Below are 16,885 nucleotides of genomic sequence, written 5' to 3'. Positions count from 1 at the left end.
TTTATGTTATTGTCATGCATCTTTATTCATATATTTGTTTGTTTGTTTTTGTTTATTAGGATTTGTAATTATTCCTTATTTTTTTTTTTCATTTCTTAAAATTTTTATAGTTATTTTCATGTATCTTTATTTATATATTTGGTTGTTTGTTTTTGTTTATTATGATTTGTAATTATCCCTTATTTTTTATTTATCTTTATTTATTTCTATTTTTTCTTTATTTTCATCGTTATTTTCATGTACCTTTATATATATATAATTGTTTGTTTTTGTTAATTAGGATTTGAAATTATTCCTTATCTTTTATTTTTTAATTTATCTTTACTTATTTCTATCTTTTCTTTATTTTTATCGTTATTGTCATGCATCTTTTTTTATATATTTATTTGTTTGTTTTTGTTTATTATGATTTGTAATTATTCCTTATTTTCTATTTTTTTTATCTTTATTATTAAATTTTTCTTTATTTTGATCGTTATTGTCATGTATCTTTATTTATATATTTGCGCGTTTGTTTTTATTTATGAGGATTTGTAATTATTCCTTATTTCTTATTTTTTATTTATCTTTACATATTAAAATTTTTTCTTTGTTTTCATCGTTATTTTCATGTATCTTTATTGACATATTTGTTTGGTTATTTTTGTTTATTTGAATTTTGTTATTATTTATTTTTTTCCTACTCAAAAAGGAAAAAAAACAAATTCTGTGTATTTAAGCCGTTTTCTGTTCATAATTTTTTATTTTCCTATATTTCTATGTATATGTTTGTTTATTTGTTTGTTTTTTGTTTCCTTGGATTTGTAATCATTTATTTATTTTTTTAACTCAAAAAGGGAGAAAATTTTTTTTTTGTGTATTCTTGGATTTGTAATTATTTCTTATTTTTTTACTCAAAAAGAGAGAGTAAAAAATAAGTTCTGTGTATCTATGTCGTTTTCCGTTCATAAAAAAACCTTCTATCGACTTATCTACAATATTTCCATAATTGGTCGTCTGCTAACATGTCCTCAATATTCTGATACTTGAAAAATACAAATGAAAATCAACACCACTTTCTGAAAAGCTACCTCACTGAACACGCTTTTCCTGTGGCGTTCCGTAGGTGAAGTGCGACCCCTCCCAAGGAAAGTACATGGCCTGCTGTCTGCTATTCCGAGGTGACGTAGTTCCCAAGGACGTCAACGCAGCCATCGCTGAGGCCCGGACCAAGAAGAGCATCGCGTTCGTCGACTGGTGTCCCACAGGGTTCAAGGTGAGGTCCCACCATGTTTGCTGGGTTCCAAGTTAGATCTCTACTAGTCTATAGTAGATGCACATCACCCGTGCATTTGACGTCTAGGCCAGTCCCTCACGACGCTCCTGATTGGCTGTTGATAAGCCAATCACAGGGCTGGAAACCTTTCAGGAGAAGTGAGGCATACATCCTGACTATGTGAACTTTCTCTCGAGAGACTGAAAGTTTCCAGCCCTGCGGTTGGCTTATCAACAGCCAATCAGGAGTGTCGTAAGGGACGGGCCTAGACATAAAATGCACGGGTGAGGTGACTCTACTATAGTTTTGTGACGCTAGTTGGTGATGATATATGAATTAGTTATTGCCTTGTGTTTAGTGTTTCCCATTCGCCCTCATGTCTTGAGTTGACGAAGTTCTTGCTTTATTTGATTCAAATCCATCTATCCATTATAGCTTCCTTTGATGAATTATGTGACTGACTTTCATTAGAATACTTTCTTTACTAACTCATGTTGAGATCGGTATTCATTCAAATGTTACTTTCATCGGTGGAATTCACAGGTTCTACATACATACATTTCTTGAGTTTCTAAGGTTCCTATTCCTCGCAAATATTATTATTCTTAACAATCTCGTAATAGCATGAGTCACTAAGAATGTGAAGATATTATTATTATTATTTTATTATTATTATTATTATTATTATTATTATTATTATTATTATTATTATTATTATTATTATTATTCAATCTCACTCCCCTTCATTACTGAAGTTTCTGGTTTTTATTTTTGTTTCTGTAATTCAGTACAAAATCATTCACGGTTCAATGTTTTTACTGTAATTTAATAAAAAAAACGTAAAACATTCACATAAATTTTTGAATGTCTTTATCATTATTATTGAATCTCTCACCCCTTCATTACTGAAGTTTCTGGTTTTTATCTTTCTTTCAGAAATTCAGTTCAAAAACAATCGGTTCAATGTGTTTTCTATAATTTAATAAAAAAAAACAACCCTATAACATTCACATAATTTCTTTAATGTCTACCAATCACCAGGTTTTAACAAAAACTATCTCTTCCCCATACCCTCAAAAAAAAAAAAAAAAAAAAAAAAAAAAACAACAACAATAGGTTGGTATCAACTACCAGCCCCCCACAGTGGTCCCAGGAGCCGATCTTGCCAAAGTGGACAGGGCAGTGTGCGCCCTGTCCAACACAACAGCCATCAGAGTAGCATGGGAACGGTTGGACCACAAGTTCGATCTCATGTACTCGAAGAGGGCTTTCGTCCACTGGTACGTCGGAGAGGGGATGGAGGAAGGTGGGTAAACATTGCTGTAGTTGGATCAAAGGATTTTACTTATGGATAAGATGAAAGAATAGGAAATGGATAAAAAGACAAGTTCAGCTGAATGAAAATAAACTACTTAAGTGAAAGTAGGTAGTAGGTAGAATAGAAAATTGTCGATCGTGGTTAGTATGCTTATACGTGACAATAAGCAAGAAGAAAAAATGGCTAGCTTTGTAGAGTATTAGCTTGCGAGATGAGACAATAAGATTTAGCTGAATTTAGCTGACTGAGAGAGCTATCTAAGTAAGAGTAAGCAAAAGTAGATATTGTTGGAGGTAGTTAGCATAATGAGCTTAAAACGTACCTACCATCATTATAAATTAGTTATATCCCTAGTTTTGTCTCACCTATTTAGCATTTTGGTAAAATGAAGGTCAAGAATAAACATAAGAACAAAGTTAAACACAGTTATGATAAATCTATTCAACAGCTACTGAACATACTCCTAAGTGCTCCATATTTTCCGTGCGAAGGAAAAGTGTACGAATTTAGGTTAATGAAATGACTCTTCTATTAATATTCAAAGCTCTTCAAGGGATTTGGCTTATAGAATCGTCTCTTTAGAGCGGGTACAGGAACGTGTCTGTTCAGAAGCTCTTGCAGAAACACTGGATCGTTGTTCAGAGTTGAAACGTCATGTGAAATTCAATATATTACTATCATGCTCATTATAAAATATCTATTTGTTTGTGAGAAAATGTAGAACTGCATTTCGTACACAAGAGCTTGTTATTCTGAATACTTTTATGGATCTCAGAGAACGGATGTTTTCCTTTCATTCAAAATTGATTTTAATGTTTTGCCTTCAGGTCTATTCAGGCGATAGAAGATCAGTTAGTAAATAGAAACGTACAATATTCAGAAAGTTGTTAGTTATAATCCTTATCAAAATTTCTTGTGTCCATCGGTGTGTCAACTGCTTGCGATGTTCCTATATTATTTATTTCCTATGCATTTTTGTGTTCTATCGAGTTCCCTTTTTATGTGATGCTTCAGATTTGTTTTGTACTCTTGTTTATATGCGTTTTTTATATTTTTTTTATTTCCCCTCATCCCGTACATTCCTCATAAACCCCTCTTGTCCAAAATCTTTGGCCACACTTTATTTTCATATTTCACCTCTTTTCTGTCTGGTTTATTCATATTTCTTACTTCTGGTTATTCGTTCTTCGACCTCTCTCTCTCTCTCTCTCCCTTGCTAACACTTTTTTCATTTCGCTGCTGTTTTCTGTCTTGTTTATTCACATTTCCTACTTCTGGTCATTCGTTCAACGACCTCCCTCTCTCTCTCTCTCTCTCGGTCTCTCTGTCTCTGTCTCTGTCTCCGTGTCTGTCTCTCTCCAACCGAATCCCATTGCCATCCTTCGCACCCAACCCCTATGCGCACTCATCCTTCCTTGGGGGAAAATCCTCAGGCGAATTCGCTGAAGCTCGCGAAGACACGGCTGCCCTCGAACTGGACTATAAGGAGGTCGAGGCCTCCCGAGCAGATGCTGAGGATGGCGCTGCCTACTTCGACTAAAATAATAACCCGCCATCTGCAACCCGCTCCCATCCCCATAACACTCCGAAACGATAACGCGATCTGGGAAAACGTAAATGAATCACAGTGGGTTCCTCACTTCTTAGATAGATGCATCTACGATCGAGTTCTCTGTCAGTTACAACTTCCTCGAGTAGATCGAGGCTGGTAATTAGTTCATTGACACTCCACCGAAGTGATGTATTTCTTCCATTGCAGTAGAATTGACACCTGATTGACGGAACGTAAAAGGTATAGGAGATTCACATCAACCGTGCATCCGATGTCTAGGCCGGTCCCTTACGACGCTCCTGATTGGCTGTTGATAAGCTAATCACAGGTCTGGAATCTCTCAGTCTCTCGAGAGACTTCACATAGGTAGGATGTATGCTCCACCTCTCCTAAGGGGTACGGCTTTCAGGAGAGGTGGAACATACATATCCTGCCTATGTGAACTCTCGAGAGAGACTGAGAGTTTTATCCCTGTGATTGGCTTATCAACAGCCAATCAGGAGCGTTGTAAGGGACTGGCCTAGACGTCAAATGCACGGTTGATGTGAATCTACTGTAGTAGCCTTTGTAAGGACCCGTAGGCACATTTGAAAATCAGACACCTCACATAGAATTAGGTCTTGGAACACTTAAAATTAGTCCACTTCTTAATCCCCTTCGTCTTTAGAAGTCGACGGTGCGACAGTAGCTAATTTCTTTACGAAGGAAGTTAGACGAGTCGTATGATCTGAGCTACCTCACAAGTTTGGTCCAAATGCATAGTATTTTGTCCATCTATCCAGTAGGCTTCTCATCAAAGTATTGTCCTAGCTTTAATACCTTGCCAAACGAGCTTTTACCCATTAAGTAGTTTCATTTACTTAACTGGTCGTTTCACATACCCACATTTGAACGTTCCTGATGCTTCTGTAAAACTAGGGGCAATGTGCAGCAGTCTGGTGCAAGGCATCATACCCCGACAGGCGTGCCCACATGGGAAGGTCTTATTGAAACTTGCTTCGTGTATATGGCCTAAGCTGTCATACCTTCCGTTTTCTATACGTGGAAAGAGAAGTAGGGATGACTCATGAGTTTTTGCGAGAGAGCAGCCCAAGTTTATTTTGTTAGAGGAATCTTGACATTTCTTTAAATACGATGGTATTTGGTAATGTCTGTAGTAACTTTTTGTATATGATTTGTATCGTGCCTTTTCAATACTGAGCTTAAATGATACTTTTAAACTGGTCGCGACAAGTACTTTTTCTTTATCATAATTCTCTCCTTATTTCCTACAACATTCTTGATACTCAGGCAGACCAATCTTTTCTTAGCACCGAGTTTTGATTCATATCTAGCATAGAATTATTTTTAGATTAAATATTCATATATGCCAACAATCTTATTTTGTATACAGAACCATCAGGTTGCTTGTGCCTTTATAATATTCTACGGTATTTTTCTGTGTGTTCGAGTAGTCCTCTGATAGAAGTTCTGTAGACTTCAACAAGTGAGGAAAAGGATACATTTATATCTTGAACTTACTCGTATGTCTCTGTTGTGCCAAACGTACAAAAAAATGAAAGTTAAGTATATCTTAGTTTAACCAGATCACAAACGTACAAAAAGAGTTAAGTATACCTTAGATTAACCAGACCACTGGGCTGATTAACAGATCTCCTAGGGCTGGCCCGAAGGATCAGATATTTTTACGTGGCTAGGAACCCAGCTGGTTACATAACATCGTGACCTACAGCTTATTGTGGAAACCGAACCACAATATATCGAGACATGAAATTCTAATCCCCAGGAACAAATTCCTCTGATTCCTCGTTGGCAGAGCTGGGAGCGAACTCGGGCTATCAAATCGGTAGGCGAGCACGTAACCCACTCTTCTAACGAGGAACGCCAAACTTACCAAAAATGCCGTGAAGAGAAAAATGTAAAATATATGTAGAAATCATGATCAAAGACCTGTATTTTTGAGATGTTATTTTTATATGATTGAGTGATTTTGTGAAGTGTTCTAGTGATGAGTAAGAGTATATGTCACATATTACTAAAATGAAGATGGGTCATGTTGATGTCACGGAGAGATGGAAAAATTGTTTTATAATGATATTATATTAACGCCTGTTGAAAAAAGTCCGGCATAAAAAACATATCTATAATCAACTGATCATATGTGAATGTTACAATGAATAATTTTACTTCCTTGAAAATACTTCAAAAGACGATTTCGTTTGTAGGGTAACCACAGATAATCCGTTTTGTAACTTGTGACTCGCGAAAAAAAAACTCTAAGGACTTCTGATGCATCATAAGTGACTATTAGTGCTCCCAATCAAATCAGTGACGAGACAAGAACGCACAAGTTCCAGTATCCTTCGAAGGAACCCGTCCTACAGCGGCAACAAGAGTCACTACGTCTCGAAGTCCTGTCCGGGGAAAGTTCTGTATTTACAGAGAGAAGAAGGAGAGATACTCCACCTTAAGGATAGATCTTTATTTGGTAAGAACTAAGTGTATGTGAACGCCCTTGTTGGTTAACGTGAGTGTGGCACTGTGACTGGATTTGGTAGTCTCATATGTGTGTGGTTTGTCAGATTATTAAGTTAGTATTTCTTTTATTTTTTAGAGAAAGTAAATTCCCTATGTTCTGCCTAGCACGAGGCACCTAGAACTGGTCCATCAGTTGCTGTTAAATCTGACTAGTGCACCTAGAATTGGTCCATCAGTTGCTGTTAAATCTAACTAGTACACCTAGACTTGGTCCATCAGTTGGTGTTAAATCTGGATAGTAGTCTCATACGTGTAATCTGTCAGACTATTAAATTAGTTTTTATTTTTATTTTCAATGATACGCAAATCCTCTATTTTTTGGCTTAGTAAGAGACTCCTAAAACTAGTCCATAAATTGGCGTTTAATTTGAATTTTGCTGTCTTTTCTTATATGTTGTGTGGTAGGAATTTCCTCATAATAATCTTGCAAGTAAGGTAGTATTAATACTCTGTTTTTCAAATTGGTGAACAGTAATCGTAATGTGTTTTACTTTTTGAAAATTGACTAAAGACCTTTTATGAATTCATTATTCGTATTTGATTTAATTAGTTACAAGTCTACACCCATTTCCTTTGCTCAGTGTTGCCAAAGATCTCTTTCAAGAACAACGTGTATATGACTTCTTTTATATGTATAAAGTAAATGAGTATCATACCACCCTATTTCAAGGCTCGAACCTCGTCATTTTGTAATCCTGAGCCGTAGAATCAAATGATTGGAAATGAAGGTTCTGCCTTTCAGTTCATTCATATTTGCTTGTTTATTATTTTAGTTTTCAGCAAAAATTAAGAAATATATTTATCCATTCACGAAAAAAAAATTGAAGAGATGGAAAATTAATTTTCAGATAATCTGAAAGCCTGAAAAAGAAAAAAATAAGCCACGGCAGTCTTAGTCTGTGGTACAGATTTTATTATTATTATTACTATTATTATTATTATTATTATTATTATTATTATTATTATTATTATTATTATTATTATTATTATTATTATTATTATTATTATTATTATTATTATTATTATTATTATTATTATTATTATTATTATTAATGTTGTTGTTGTTGTTGTTGTGTAAGTAGCAGTACTAGTAGTAGTGGTAACGGTATTTTGAGGCAATACCAATACTGGCATTACCAGAGAATAAGGATACTGCAACACACACATACCCACTGACTGATCATTGGAAACACACTCACATTACCCAATTGGAGGCACCACAAAAACTGACTGCCAATTATCTGCAAGACTGTAAAAAAAAAACCTCTTGGTTCGTTTTCTTTGATGTGCATTCATTATACAATGTACAAGATTACGATATAAATCTTTAATTAAAAAAAACTCTTTAGTTTGTTAAGACTTGTATATTGCACTGTGTGACTCTTTTTGGAATTTTGCACATGTATTTTATCTTAGGAAGATTTTGCAAAGATTCGCGCAATAATAACAGAAGGTTTTTATCTTCTTCTTCCTTCAGTCTACGAAGGCTGGAGTTATGGAGAAGCGTTGGTCCTGGTTTATATGTTGTTATATATATATCAGTCTGAAAATAATGACATCAGCTGTCGAGAGTGAAGTTCCGTTGTCTAAAACTGGATAGCTTTTTGTGAAGAAAAGTAGCTTTCCTTTACCAATGCTAATGTTTCCTTATCAGGAATGATTTGACGTGTTTATACTAAATTTTCGTGATGCCTTCTTCCTCATTACCAGGTAATTAATTCGCGTAAGGAATGATTTCCTGTTTGCAACATATATTCTAAGCCAAATTCGTTTACGAGCTTACAGCCTTTCCTGGTATGTTATGCATAATGAATTTTCATGATGTATTCTAAGCTAAATTCGTTTACGAACTTACAAATCGTTCCTGGTATGTTATGTATAATGAATTTTCAAGATATATTCTAAGCCCAATTCGTTTATGAATCTTTCTTGGTATGTTATGTATAATCAAGAGATTCATTTTCCTGTGAGTAAACCGTTGTCTTTATTTGTCTTATTTTGAGAACATTGTATATGCACTAAAAGTTATTATCTATTGAGATATAGAGCATAGAAATAATTTTCTGGTATTTAGCGTAATATTTCGACATAGTGAGATAAAGAAAGCTGGGATAATTAACATAGGCCTTTAATAGATCTTAAATCCAGTGGCCAAAACTGAAGATAAAATTCACTGACGATATTATTACGCGCCATCTTTTATGGATTTGCACGTATACCACTGTACCATGTATTATGTATCATGTATCATTCATAGATAAAAGTGATTACCAAATACATGAGTTATGATATTATTTGATCTTAAGGCCAGGAGGTGCGTTCACTATGGCTCAATTCGTTTGCATGTGCAGTTTTCAAATAACCTTAAGGAGACACTAAACGTAGCTATCACCAGTATGCGTTCAAGAGAACAGCCACATGGCAGAAAACCGTTACTCCAAACGAGAGGCTCTTGAACGCACCTCCTTGATCACATACCCTGCATGTTTATTGTTGACTGGTCAATTGAATTATGCTGTAATGAACGTCCATGTGCTCTTGTATAATACATCTGTTTTTTTTAACTAACTACTGTAAGTTGATTCATTCCATAAGTGGGCTGTTATTAATAGTGAATGTATTAAGGTTTTATTTGCATTGCATGAAGTTTCATTCGAATAATATTGACGGTTACATTACATATCACGATTACTGTAATAAGATTGAATAAGATGTACCACACAAACATTGTCCTTCATGGAAGGTGACCTGGTTATTATATAAAAAATAACGCACATATATATCATATCAATAAGTATCACAAAGTTTCTAAAGCTGTTAGTGCAGCGAGATACCATGTTATAGATTTTATAAGATAAAAAGGAGTGGTAATATGGCGTCTGATTGCAGATGGAGTTCGCGTTTTATTTACTATATCCAAACGTCTGTTACTCTACATCAGTGTCAACTTGTAAACAGATATTTACAATTTCTTCGTGAGAGTTACTTGTTTTCGTACATCTATATTTCATTACATAACTTATACAAATGACAACACTTTTATCCAAATCCCAATACTTAAGGTAAGTGCCCCTTGAAACGGCGCTTCTTTGATATATAAATCTCTAAGAATACTTCGTGAGAATTTATTTGTTTTCGTACATTTATAAAGCATTACATAACTTATACAAATGACAACACATTTATCCCAATAAACGCCTTTAAGGTAAGTGCCCCTTGAAACGGCGCTTCTTTGATGTATAAACGAAAAAAAAAGAGTTGCTTTCAAGATTATTATGCTTTCGATAGTAAAATGCTATATATAGATAGACAGCTGATGTTTTAGAAGTCCAGAAGTGTCTTATTTATTTTTTGGCAGCCCAGCTCGGCTTTGTGCAGCAGTGTGCGGTAGCTACTTAGTGTACCATTTCTCATTCCAATTTCAGTATTGAAATTCTTGGAAATGACTTCCATTTTCAGTGGTGCTTTACTCTATATAACTTGAATAGCTGTTGTTAAATTGGAAGATATCAAGACTTGAGACTTGAAGGTTAATATTTATTCTGAGCCCTTCTGTAAAGTTTATATATATTGTATATATAAATATATATATTATAGATATGTATGTATATATAAATATATAATATATACGTACATATATACATATATATATATATATATATGTATATGATATATATATAAATATATATATATATATAATATATATATATATAATAGAGAGAGAGAGAGAGAGGAGAGAGAGAGAGGAGAGAGATAGAGAGAGAGAGCGATTAAGAGAGAGATTAAAACTACTGTATAATCATAAGTAACCTGCATGTTTTATTTCGCTTTGATTTTGACAGTAAAGAATGTAATGATATAAATACAATCAGTCTTTATTTGCACTGTTTCATCTTTCTAAATTATCTGCTTTTATGTTTTTGTCCACGTATAAGATTTCTCACGCTTGCAAACAGCGTCATTCAAACTTTGTAGACCTAGAATTCAAATCGAGCATAGTGTATCTGCAATGTCGTATTGTTGTGGTTACGAGCTGTGGTTTTAAGATTGTATTTATAATGGATCAGAACAATCTAACCAGCATCCTGATAACCGTCGTCGTAGGGGGTATCCAGATGAAAAGAAGGATACCCAAAATGCCCATTCTTTAAATGGAAAGCGTAAGGAGTATTTTCCTACAGAAACTTCATTCAAAATGACATGCCCTGAATGAATTAAGTCTCCCTGCATAATGAATATATAAAGCATTTCCCATAGCTCCTAATATACTACCTTATTCTTGGACAAAAGTAATGGGAGGAGGAGGAGGAGGAGGAGGTGTGGGGTGGGGGTTGGGGTGGGGGGATGGGAGGCATTTTCTGCAGAACTGCATTCAGAATGACACCTCTTCTATTAAATAAACTCATTCTTTCAAAACTTATACTTCTCACGGACTTCCTATATAACGCCTGGTATTCTTTATTCTTGGATAAAGCTATCAGGGGTTATATTTAGTTTTTGAAACTACATTCAGAATATGATGCCTTTTTTTTTTTTTTAACTCAAGTCTCCGCATATGATGGGAGTATCAGGGACACAAGATAATTCCAAAAATACCTCGAATTTGGAATCATGTGGCACTTCAGAGGGATTGCATTTAGGTCAATATCTGTTTAATGAATTAACTTCAACAGAATTTCCTCAGGAGGCAAATATAACCTCTAGAAAACTCGTTTAAGAAAAAGGATAACAGGAAGGTTATTCCTCTGGAGAACAAGTGTCTAGTGAATAAAGTTTCTTCTATCTATCTTCTATAAGTGAACTTTCCTCGCGTACTTAACTTCCCAGAGCCATTAAATAATTCTTAAAAGTTCTTTGGGAAAGAGCCATCAAGATAACGATTTGTTTACAGAATTCAATTCAAGGTAAGAACCCTATTGTTAATTGATATTATTCGACAGAATATCCCCATCGTCAAGGGAGCTAACATCGAGTGTAGTAAAGAGAATGACATTTTTAGAGAACTCTTTTAAGGACATGAAGATTGAGAAGTTTGTTTGTTTCGTTTATGTTCGTCTATAACATTTCATTCATGTTGACAATTTGATATCGAAGGGAAATGTGTAGTTTGTGCGTTTGAGTTTTTGCTGAGATACAGCAAGACCCGATACCCACTCAAAAAAAGAAAGTGGAGAGAGAGACATTTTTTGTCATTGGTCCCTGCTTGCTTTCACTTGCCAGACGTATGAATGGCCTGGCGCATGCGCATCGTAAAGAACTCTTAACATTAGTGAAGCCTTCAAGTATGCCATTTAACTGCAGGTAACTCCGCTTTCAAGAAACGTGGCTTGGCAAGTGGGGGCAATCAGGCGTGGCCAATACAAAAAACCAGGCGCCGTTTGTTCGAGCTCAAGCCTGTGAGCCGTTACAAAGGCGTAGACCCGCCAACTACTAATGCTACTGTTTTTCTAAAGTTCTTATTGTTTCCCCCCAACAGGAGAGTTCTCGGAGGCGAGAGAGGACATGCAGGCTCTTGAACTGGACTACGAGGAAGTGGAAAAGTCATACGAAGAGAACACAGACGACGACGAGTATGAATATTGAGTTGAAATGCAGCTGTGGTTTGTTTACTAACGTTGGCTGATGATTGTAGTACCAGTCTCAAGAACGTGGAGAATCACAGAACTATTTATTTATCATGGATGTCTCGGTTGTGAAAAATAATAATTGAAAGTTTTATAGTGGAAAATCAACTGTTAATAATGTCTAGAGTTTATCAAAATATGAAACGTCTTGATTAAGACGTGAAAGAATCGAGGTTGCCAACCAGAGTTTTAAATGAGTAAACATAAAAATCGAATATATTTGTTAAGTATGTGTGCATTCAAGCCAAGAATTAATACTGTAAATAAGAAAAGGGTGAAAGGAGAGAATAGTGTGTGTGTGCATAATCTAAGTGTTTATAAGAATAACTTAATATTTCACGTCAAGACCTTGACCAAGTCACATACTTAAAGAAGCTGTTCACAGCACAATGCCATATTGTCGTGAAGATCCTATTCGAAGAAGAATGGAATGGAAGAAGGGCGTAAGTCAAAGTGATAAAAAAAACTGTTAATTCTGACGATAGGTTCACCAAAGCAGAAGATGTATAAGGAAAATATATATTTGAAAGGTGACGGGTTTTTTTTTTGGTCGACATATTGAACCACCAAAGAAAATTATACGACTTAAAAACCGCATTTCATTTCATTCCGTCGAAACTCGTGTCCTGGTGTTTTGGATGGTGGTGTCTGGCATCTTTGGATGGAGGTGTTTGGCATTTTTGATGAGAAGTTGCCATGGGTTGACGTAAGACGCTGGAAAAGAGAGACACGATTACTCTGAAGTATTTCTCCGCCGTTGAGTGTTTTGAAGCCAAAGGTGGATATCCTTCTCTATCATACTTCTGTCAAAGAAATTCTTGCAAAAAGGTGTTCCAGTTGGTTTTTATCTCACTTCTTTGCTAAAATAAGTGGACGTGAGTTCTTTTTTATTATTTTTATTTTTTTAAAAATTGGATACAGAAGTTCTGTCAATGTAATTTTTTCAGTTTCAGAGATCTTTTTTTTATTTAGATTTTTATTAATTTTCCCCTTTTATCCGCGTCTGCTCAGATATAAGAGCACTTCGTTAAATTCAGTTTTTTTTGCTGATGTATATATATGGTATGAGCAGAATTACATGAAACACACACACATACTTACACTCATATATGCATGTATACAGGGTGTACTTATAAAGTCCCAGTACCATTACAACTATTTATTGCACCTAATGGTACTTGGACTTTATGGACGCCTTGTATATGCATATTATATATATAAATATAAATATAAATATATATATATATATATATATATATATAATATAGATATATATATATATATATATATATATATCTATATATATATATATATATATATATATATAGACATACACACACACACACACACACGCACACACACACACACACACATATATATATATTATATATATATTTACATATATAAATACATATTTATATGAAGTCTATCTTTCAGTAGAAAACTATCTCAAGCACTTCACAATTTATTCACTAGCATATCTATTGAATATTAGTATACGGTATATTTGAAAAGCTATGTCTACCCATCAGTCGTTTATCCTTAGCACGATTATCAGTATAGATATGTTGGTCTGCTGGCACAAATCTGTATTAGTTTTTTTTGGTCGTGGTAAGTTGAATATTATTAAGTTTTTTTCGACTTCATTAAATTGCTGGATTCAGAATGTTTTCCTGAATATTATTTTACGATTGACACAGGGGAGTGTAGGGTGGCACTCTCATATTTGTACTTAACACTATAGTAGATTCACATCAACCGTGCATTTGATGCCTAGGCCAGTCCCTTGCGACTCTCACGATTGGCTGTTGATAAGCCAATCACAGGGCTGGGAACTCTCAGTCTCTCTCGAGAGTTCTCACAGGCAGGATCTATGTTTCCACTTCTCCTAAGGGATATTTTTAGTTTCCAGAACTGTGATTGGCTTATCAACAGCCAGTCAGGAGCGTCGTAAGGGACTGACCTAGACATCAAATGCACGGTTGATGTGAATTACTATAGTAACTTGTAAAATACAATAAGATATTTAGAATGATTATTGTAATGAACTGAAATTTAGATATCAAGAAAGCTAAAATGCCGGCTACAATTTCTAAACGGTATACAGAGTAAACACGACTAAATATTATATTGGTTTAGCTCTGTTTTTATTTATTATGCTACAGTTATCATACTGGGACACCACTAATTTGAACATTTTGATGTCTGAACACTCAAAGTCTAGGTTGTACGAGAGAGAGCTAAGTTCCTGCAAGGATGTTGGTTCAAATTTTTGAAGATATTGATAATTATTTTCAATTTATTTGGACATTTTCGTCACTTCCTTGAATAAAGTTGAGTGTTTATAGCATAGCCTTTCATTTTTTCTTAGATTCACTTCGAAGAGTACAGTATACCAACCACTTCAAGAGGAAGTTTGTTTACTATTTGGCCAAAGACACAGCCACCAGTGATCAATAATAGCATATGGACCAGACTCAGTGAAATACACAGTTATCGTCCCATCTTATATCAAATATCTTTATCCCTGGATAAAATCCACCACATTGCATATCCCCCCACTTATTTACAAAATCCTAATAGTTTATATTTCTCTATACGTTTCCCTTGAGGACAAATGTCAGCAAATACAAGTTTCCCATCTCTGTCGAAGCAATTCTAATAACTGGAGACCATTCAGAGTTTAGCTGTCCTGATGTATGTAATGTCAGAGTTAAACTAAGTTGATATATACAATCTTACCCTAATGTGCCATCAAAAACGACTACCTTTGACGTTTGTCTCATCGCTAGAGACTAATCAGAGTTTAACTGTGGTGATATTTGATCACATCCTAATTTTTTAGGAATCAGGTCTATTAGACAGTAATTTCTAGTTCTGAAATCTGTCTCCGAGTTGATATATACTATCTTTCATCACTGGAGACTTAAGAATTTAACTGTGCTGATATATTTCATCTCATCCCAATTTTTTTTGGAATCAGGTCTATTAGACAGTAATTTCTAATTCCGACATCTGTCTCCGAGTTTATATATACTATCTTACATCACTAGAGACTTAAGAGTTTAACTCTGCTGATATATTTCATCTCATCCTAATTTTTTTGGAATCAGGTCTATTAGAGAGTAATTTCTAATTCCGACCTCTGTCTCTCCCCCCACAGGAGAATTCGCGGAGGCACGAGAAGATTTGGCAGCGCTTGAAATGGATTACAACGAGGTGGAACAGAACCCAGGCACTGACACGGAAGACGAGGGAGACTACGACTACTAAGAGAAGCTTTCGAGATCTTCAAGGACTACTTGTATCTCCTTCCTCTTTCGCTGGGCGAGGTCTCTTAGCCCGTTTTCGCGCCGAGCCGTTCGAAAAGAGGCATCGGAACTCTGGCAACACCTCGAGTTGCCGCGTAAACATTGGTCATTCAGAGGCCTGTTCTTCTTCTTCTTATTATTATGTTTTGTGATAAGTTGACCCTCATTGGCTTTCACGTTTAAGAAAATAATGATATCTGATAGGAAGAAGAGTTTCAGTTGATGTGTAGATTAACTCTGTCATCGCAAAGTAGGTTATTAACCTTGATAACTATAATTTGCCAAGAAGAAATCTCTTTTTATAGAAATGGGCTGCCATGTTTGATGAAAATGATCTTGGATAATTATAATTCATATTATAACAAATTTTCACAAAAGATAAATAGGTATTTCACCAAGAAATAAACGAATGCTGTGTTTAAACATTCAACATTCATTAATGAGATTATGCTCACACATCAAATAAACTGATTACCTTCAGGGTTAAGCTATGCATCTGAGATGTAGATTATACTTTAGAAAAGCTCTTTAGGATACGTTTTTTCTTGGGGATGGAATACAATAATAATATTTTCTCTAGTACTGTGAATATCCGTCCAGTAACCCTTAAATGCATCTAGGTGGATTCATTCTTGAGTCACTATTTGGGGGGTATTGTTCCATTTTATTCTGAAGCCTTGTTCTATGTAAAGAAAAAAAAAAACGAAATATTACAATGGCATTCTTCCCGCTTCCTGATCAACGAATCCGTCCTTTTTTGATAGACATAAAATATATATCCTGTTTCAAGACATTTCACGTCCTTAGGTGTAAGACGGAGAACAGTGTTTGTTGTAGTTTTTAGTCACACAGAAATCTTCTCTTCTCTTCTCGAGACTTCCTCGTTCTCCTTCAGCTTTCTGGAATCTGGATCATCGACTCTGAGAACTTCTTCCTCATTTGCTCTCTGCTGTAAGCTGCCTTAATCAACATCAACCAACAGTGAATGTCTCTTGTCATCTGTCATGATCAGAAATACACTCAACATTTTGTTCCCGGGTCTTTTAATTTCCCTGTGGTCGTTTAGAAATGACATAATGATAATGATCGTCTACGATAATCGTTTTGGTTCTGGGCTAATTGCTAGTTTCATCTACCTAATAGTTTTTATTTCGAAGTACATTAAATTTGTAGCTAAGGGAAAACACTAAATGGCACCTCGACCTATTACCAACTCGGAAGGCGAGGAGTGTCAAGTGGCGAAAAATCTTGTTGACTAACAGAGGCCACAACAACTACAGATTCTAT

General features: G+C 35.0%; 1 protein-coding gene across 5 annotated transcripts in view; it reads left to right on the top strand.

The window, feature by feature from the left end:
• LOC135203061 (tubulin alpha chain-like) overlaps positions 1-16,631 on the top strand; it is a 75,762-nt gene extending 59,131 nt beyond the window's left edge. For 2 of the 5 annotated variants that reach the window (XM_064232662.1, XM_064232663.1), the window contains exons 8-10: positions 1,106-1,255; positions 2,372-2,561; positions 15,451-16,631. In XM_064232662.1, coding sequence (XP_064088732.1) covers positions 1,106-1,255; positions 2,372-2,561; positions 15,451-15,560 — 450 coding nt within the window. In that variant the 3' untranslated portion in view covers positions 15,561-16,631. Of the gene's footprint in view, positions 1-1,105; positions 1,256-2,371; positions 2,562-4,006; positions 4,187-12,139; positions 13,163-15,450 lie in introns of all 5 variants that reach the window. The other 3 variants (XM_064232665.1, XM_064232664.1, XM_064232666.1) reach the window with 3 other exon arrangements.
• Positions 16,632-16,885: the final 254 nt, after the last annotated feature.

The sequence above is a fragment of the Macrobrachium nipponense genome, chromosome 33 (genome assembly GCF_015104395.2).
Source record: "Macrobrachium nipponense isolate FS-2020 chromosome 33, ASM1510439v2, whole genome shotgun sequence".
NCBI lineage: Eukaryota > Metazoa > Arthropoda > Malacostraca > Decapoda > Palaemonidae > Macrobrachium > Macrobrachium nipponense.
The sequence above is the reverse complement of the archived record's forward strand: the minus strand, read 5'-3'. Positions and strand labels throughout refer to the sequence as shown.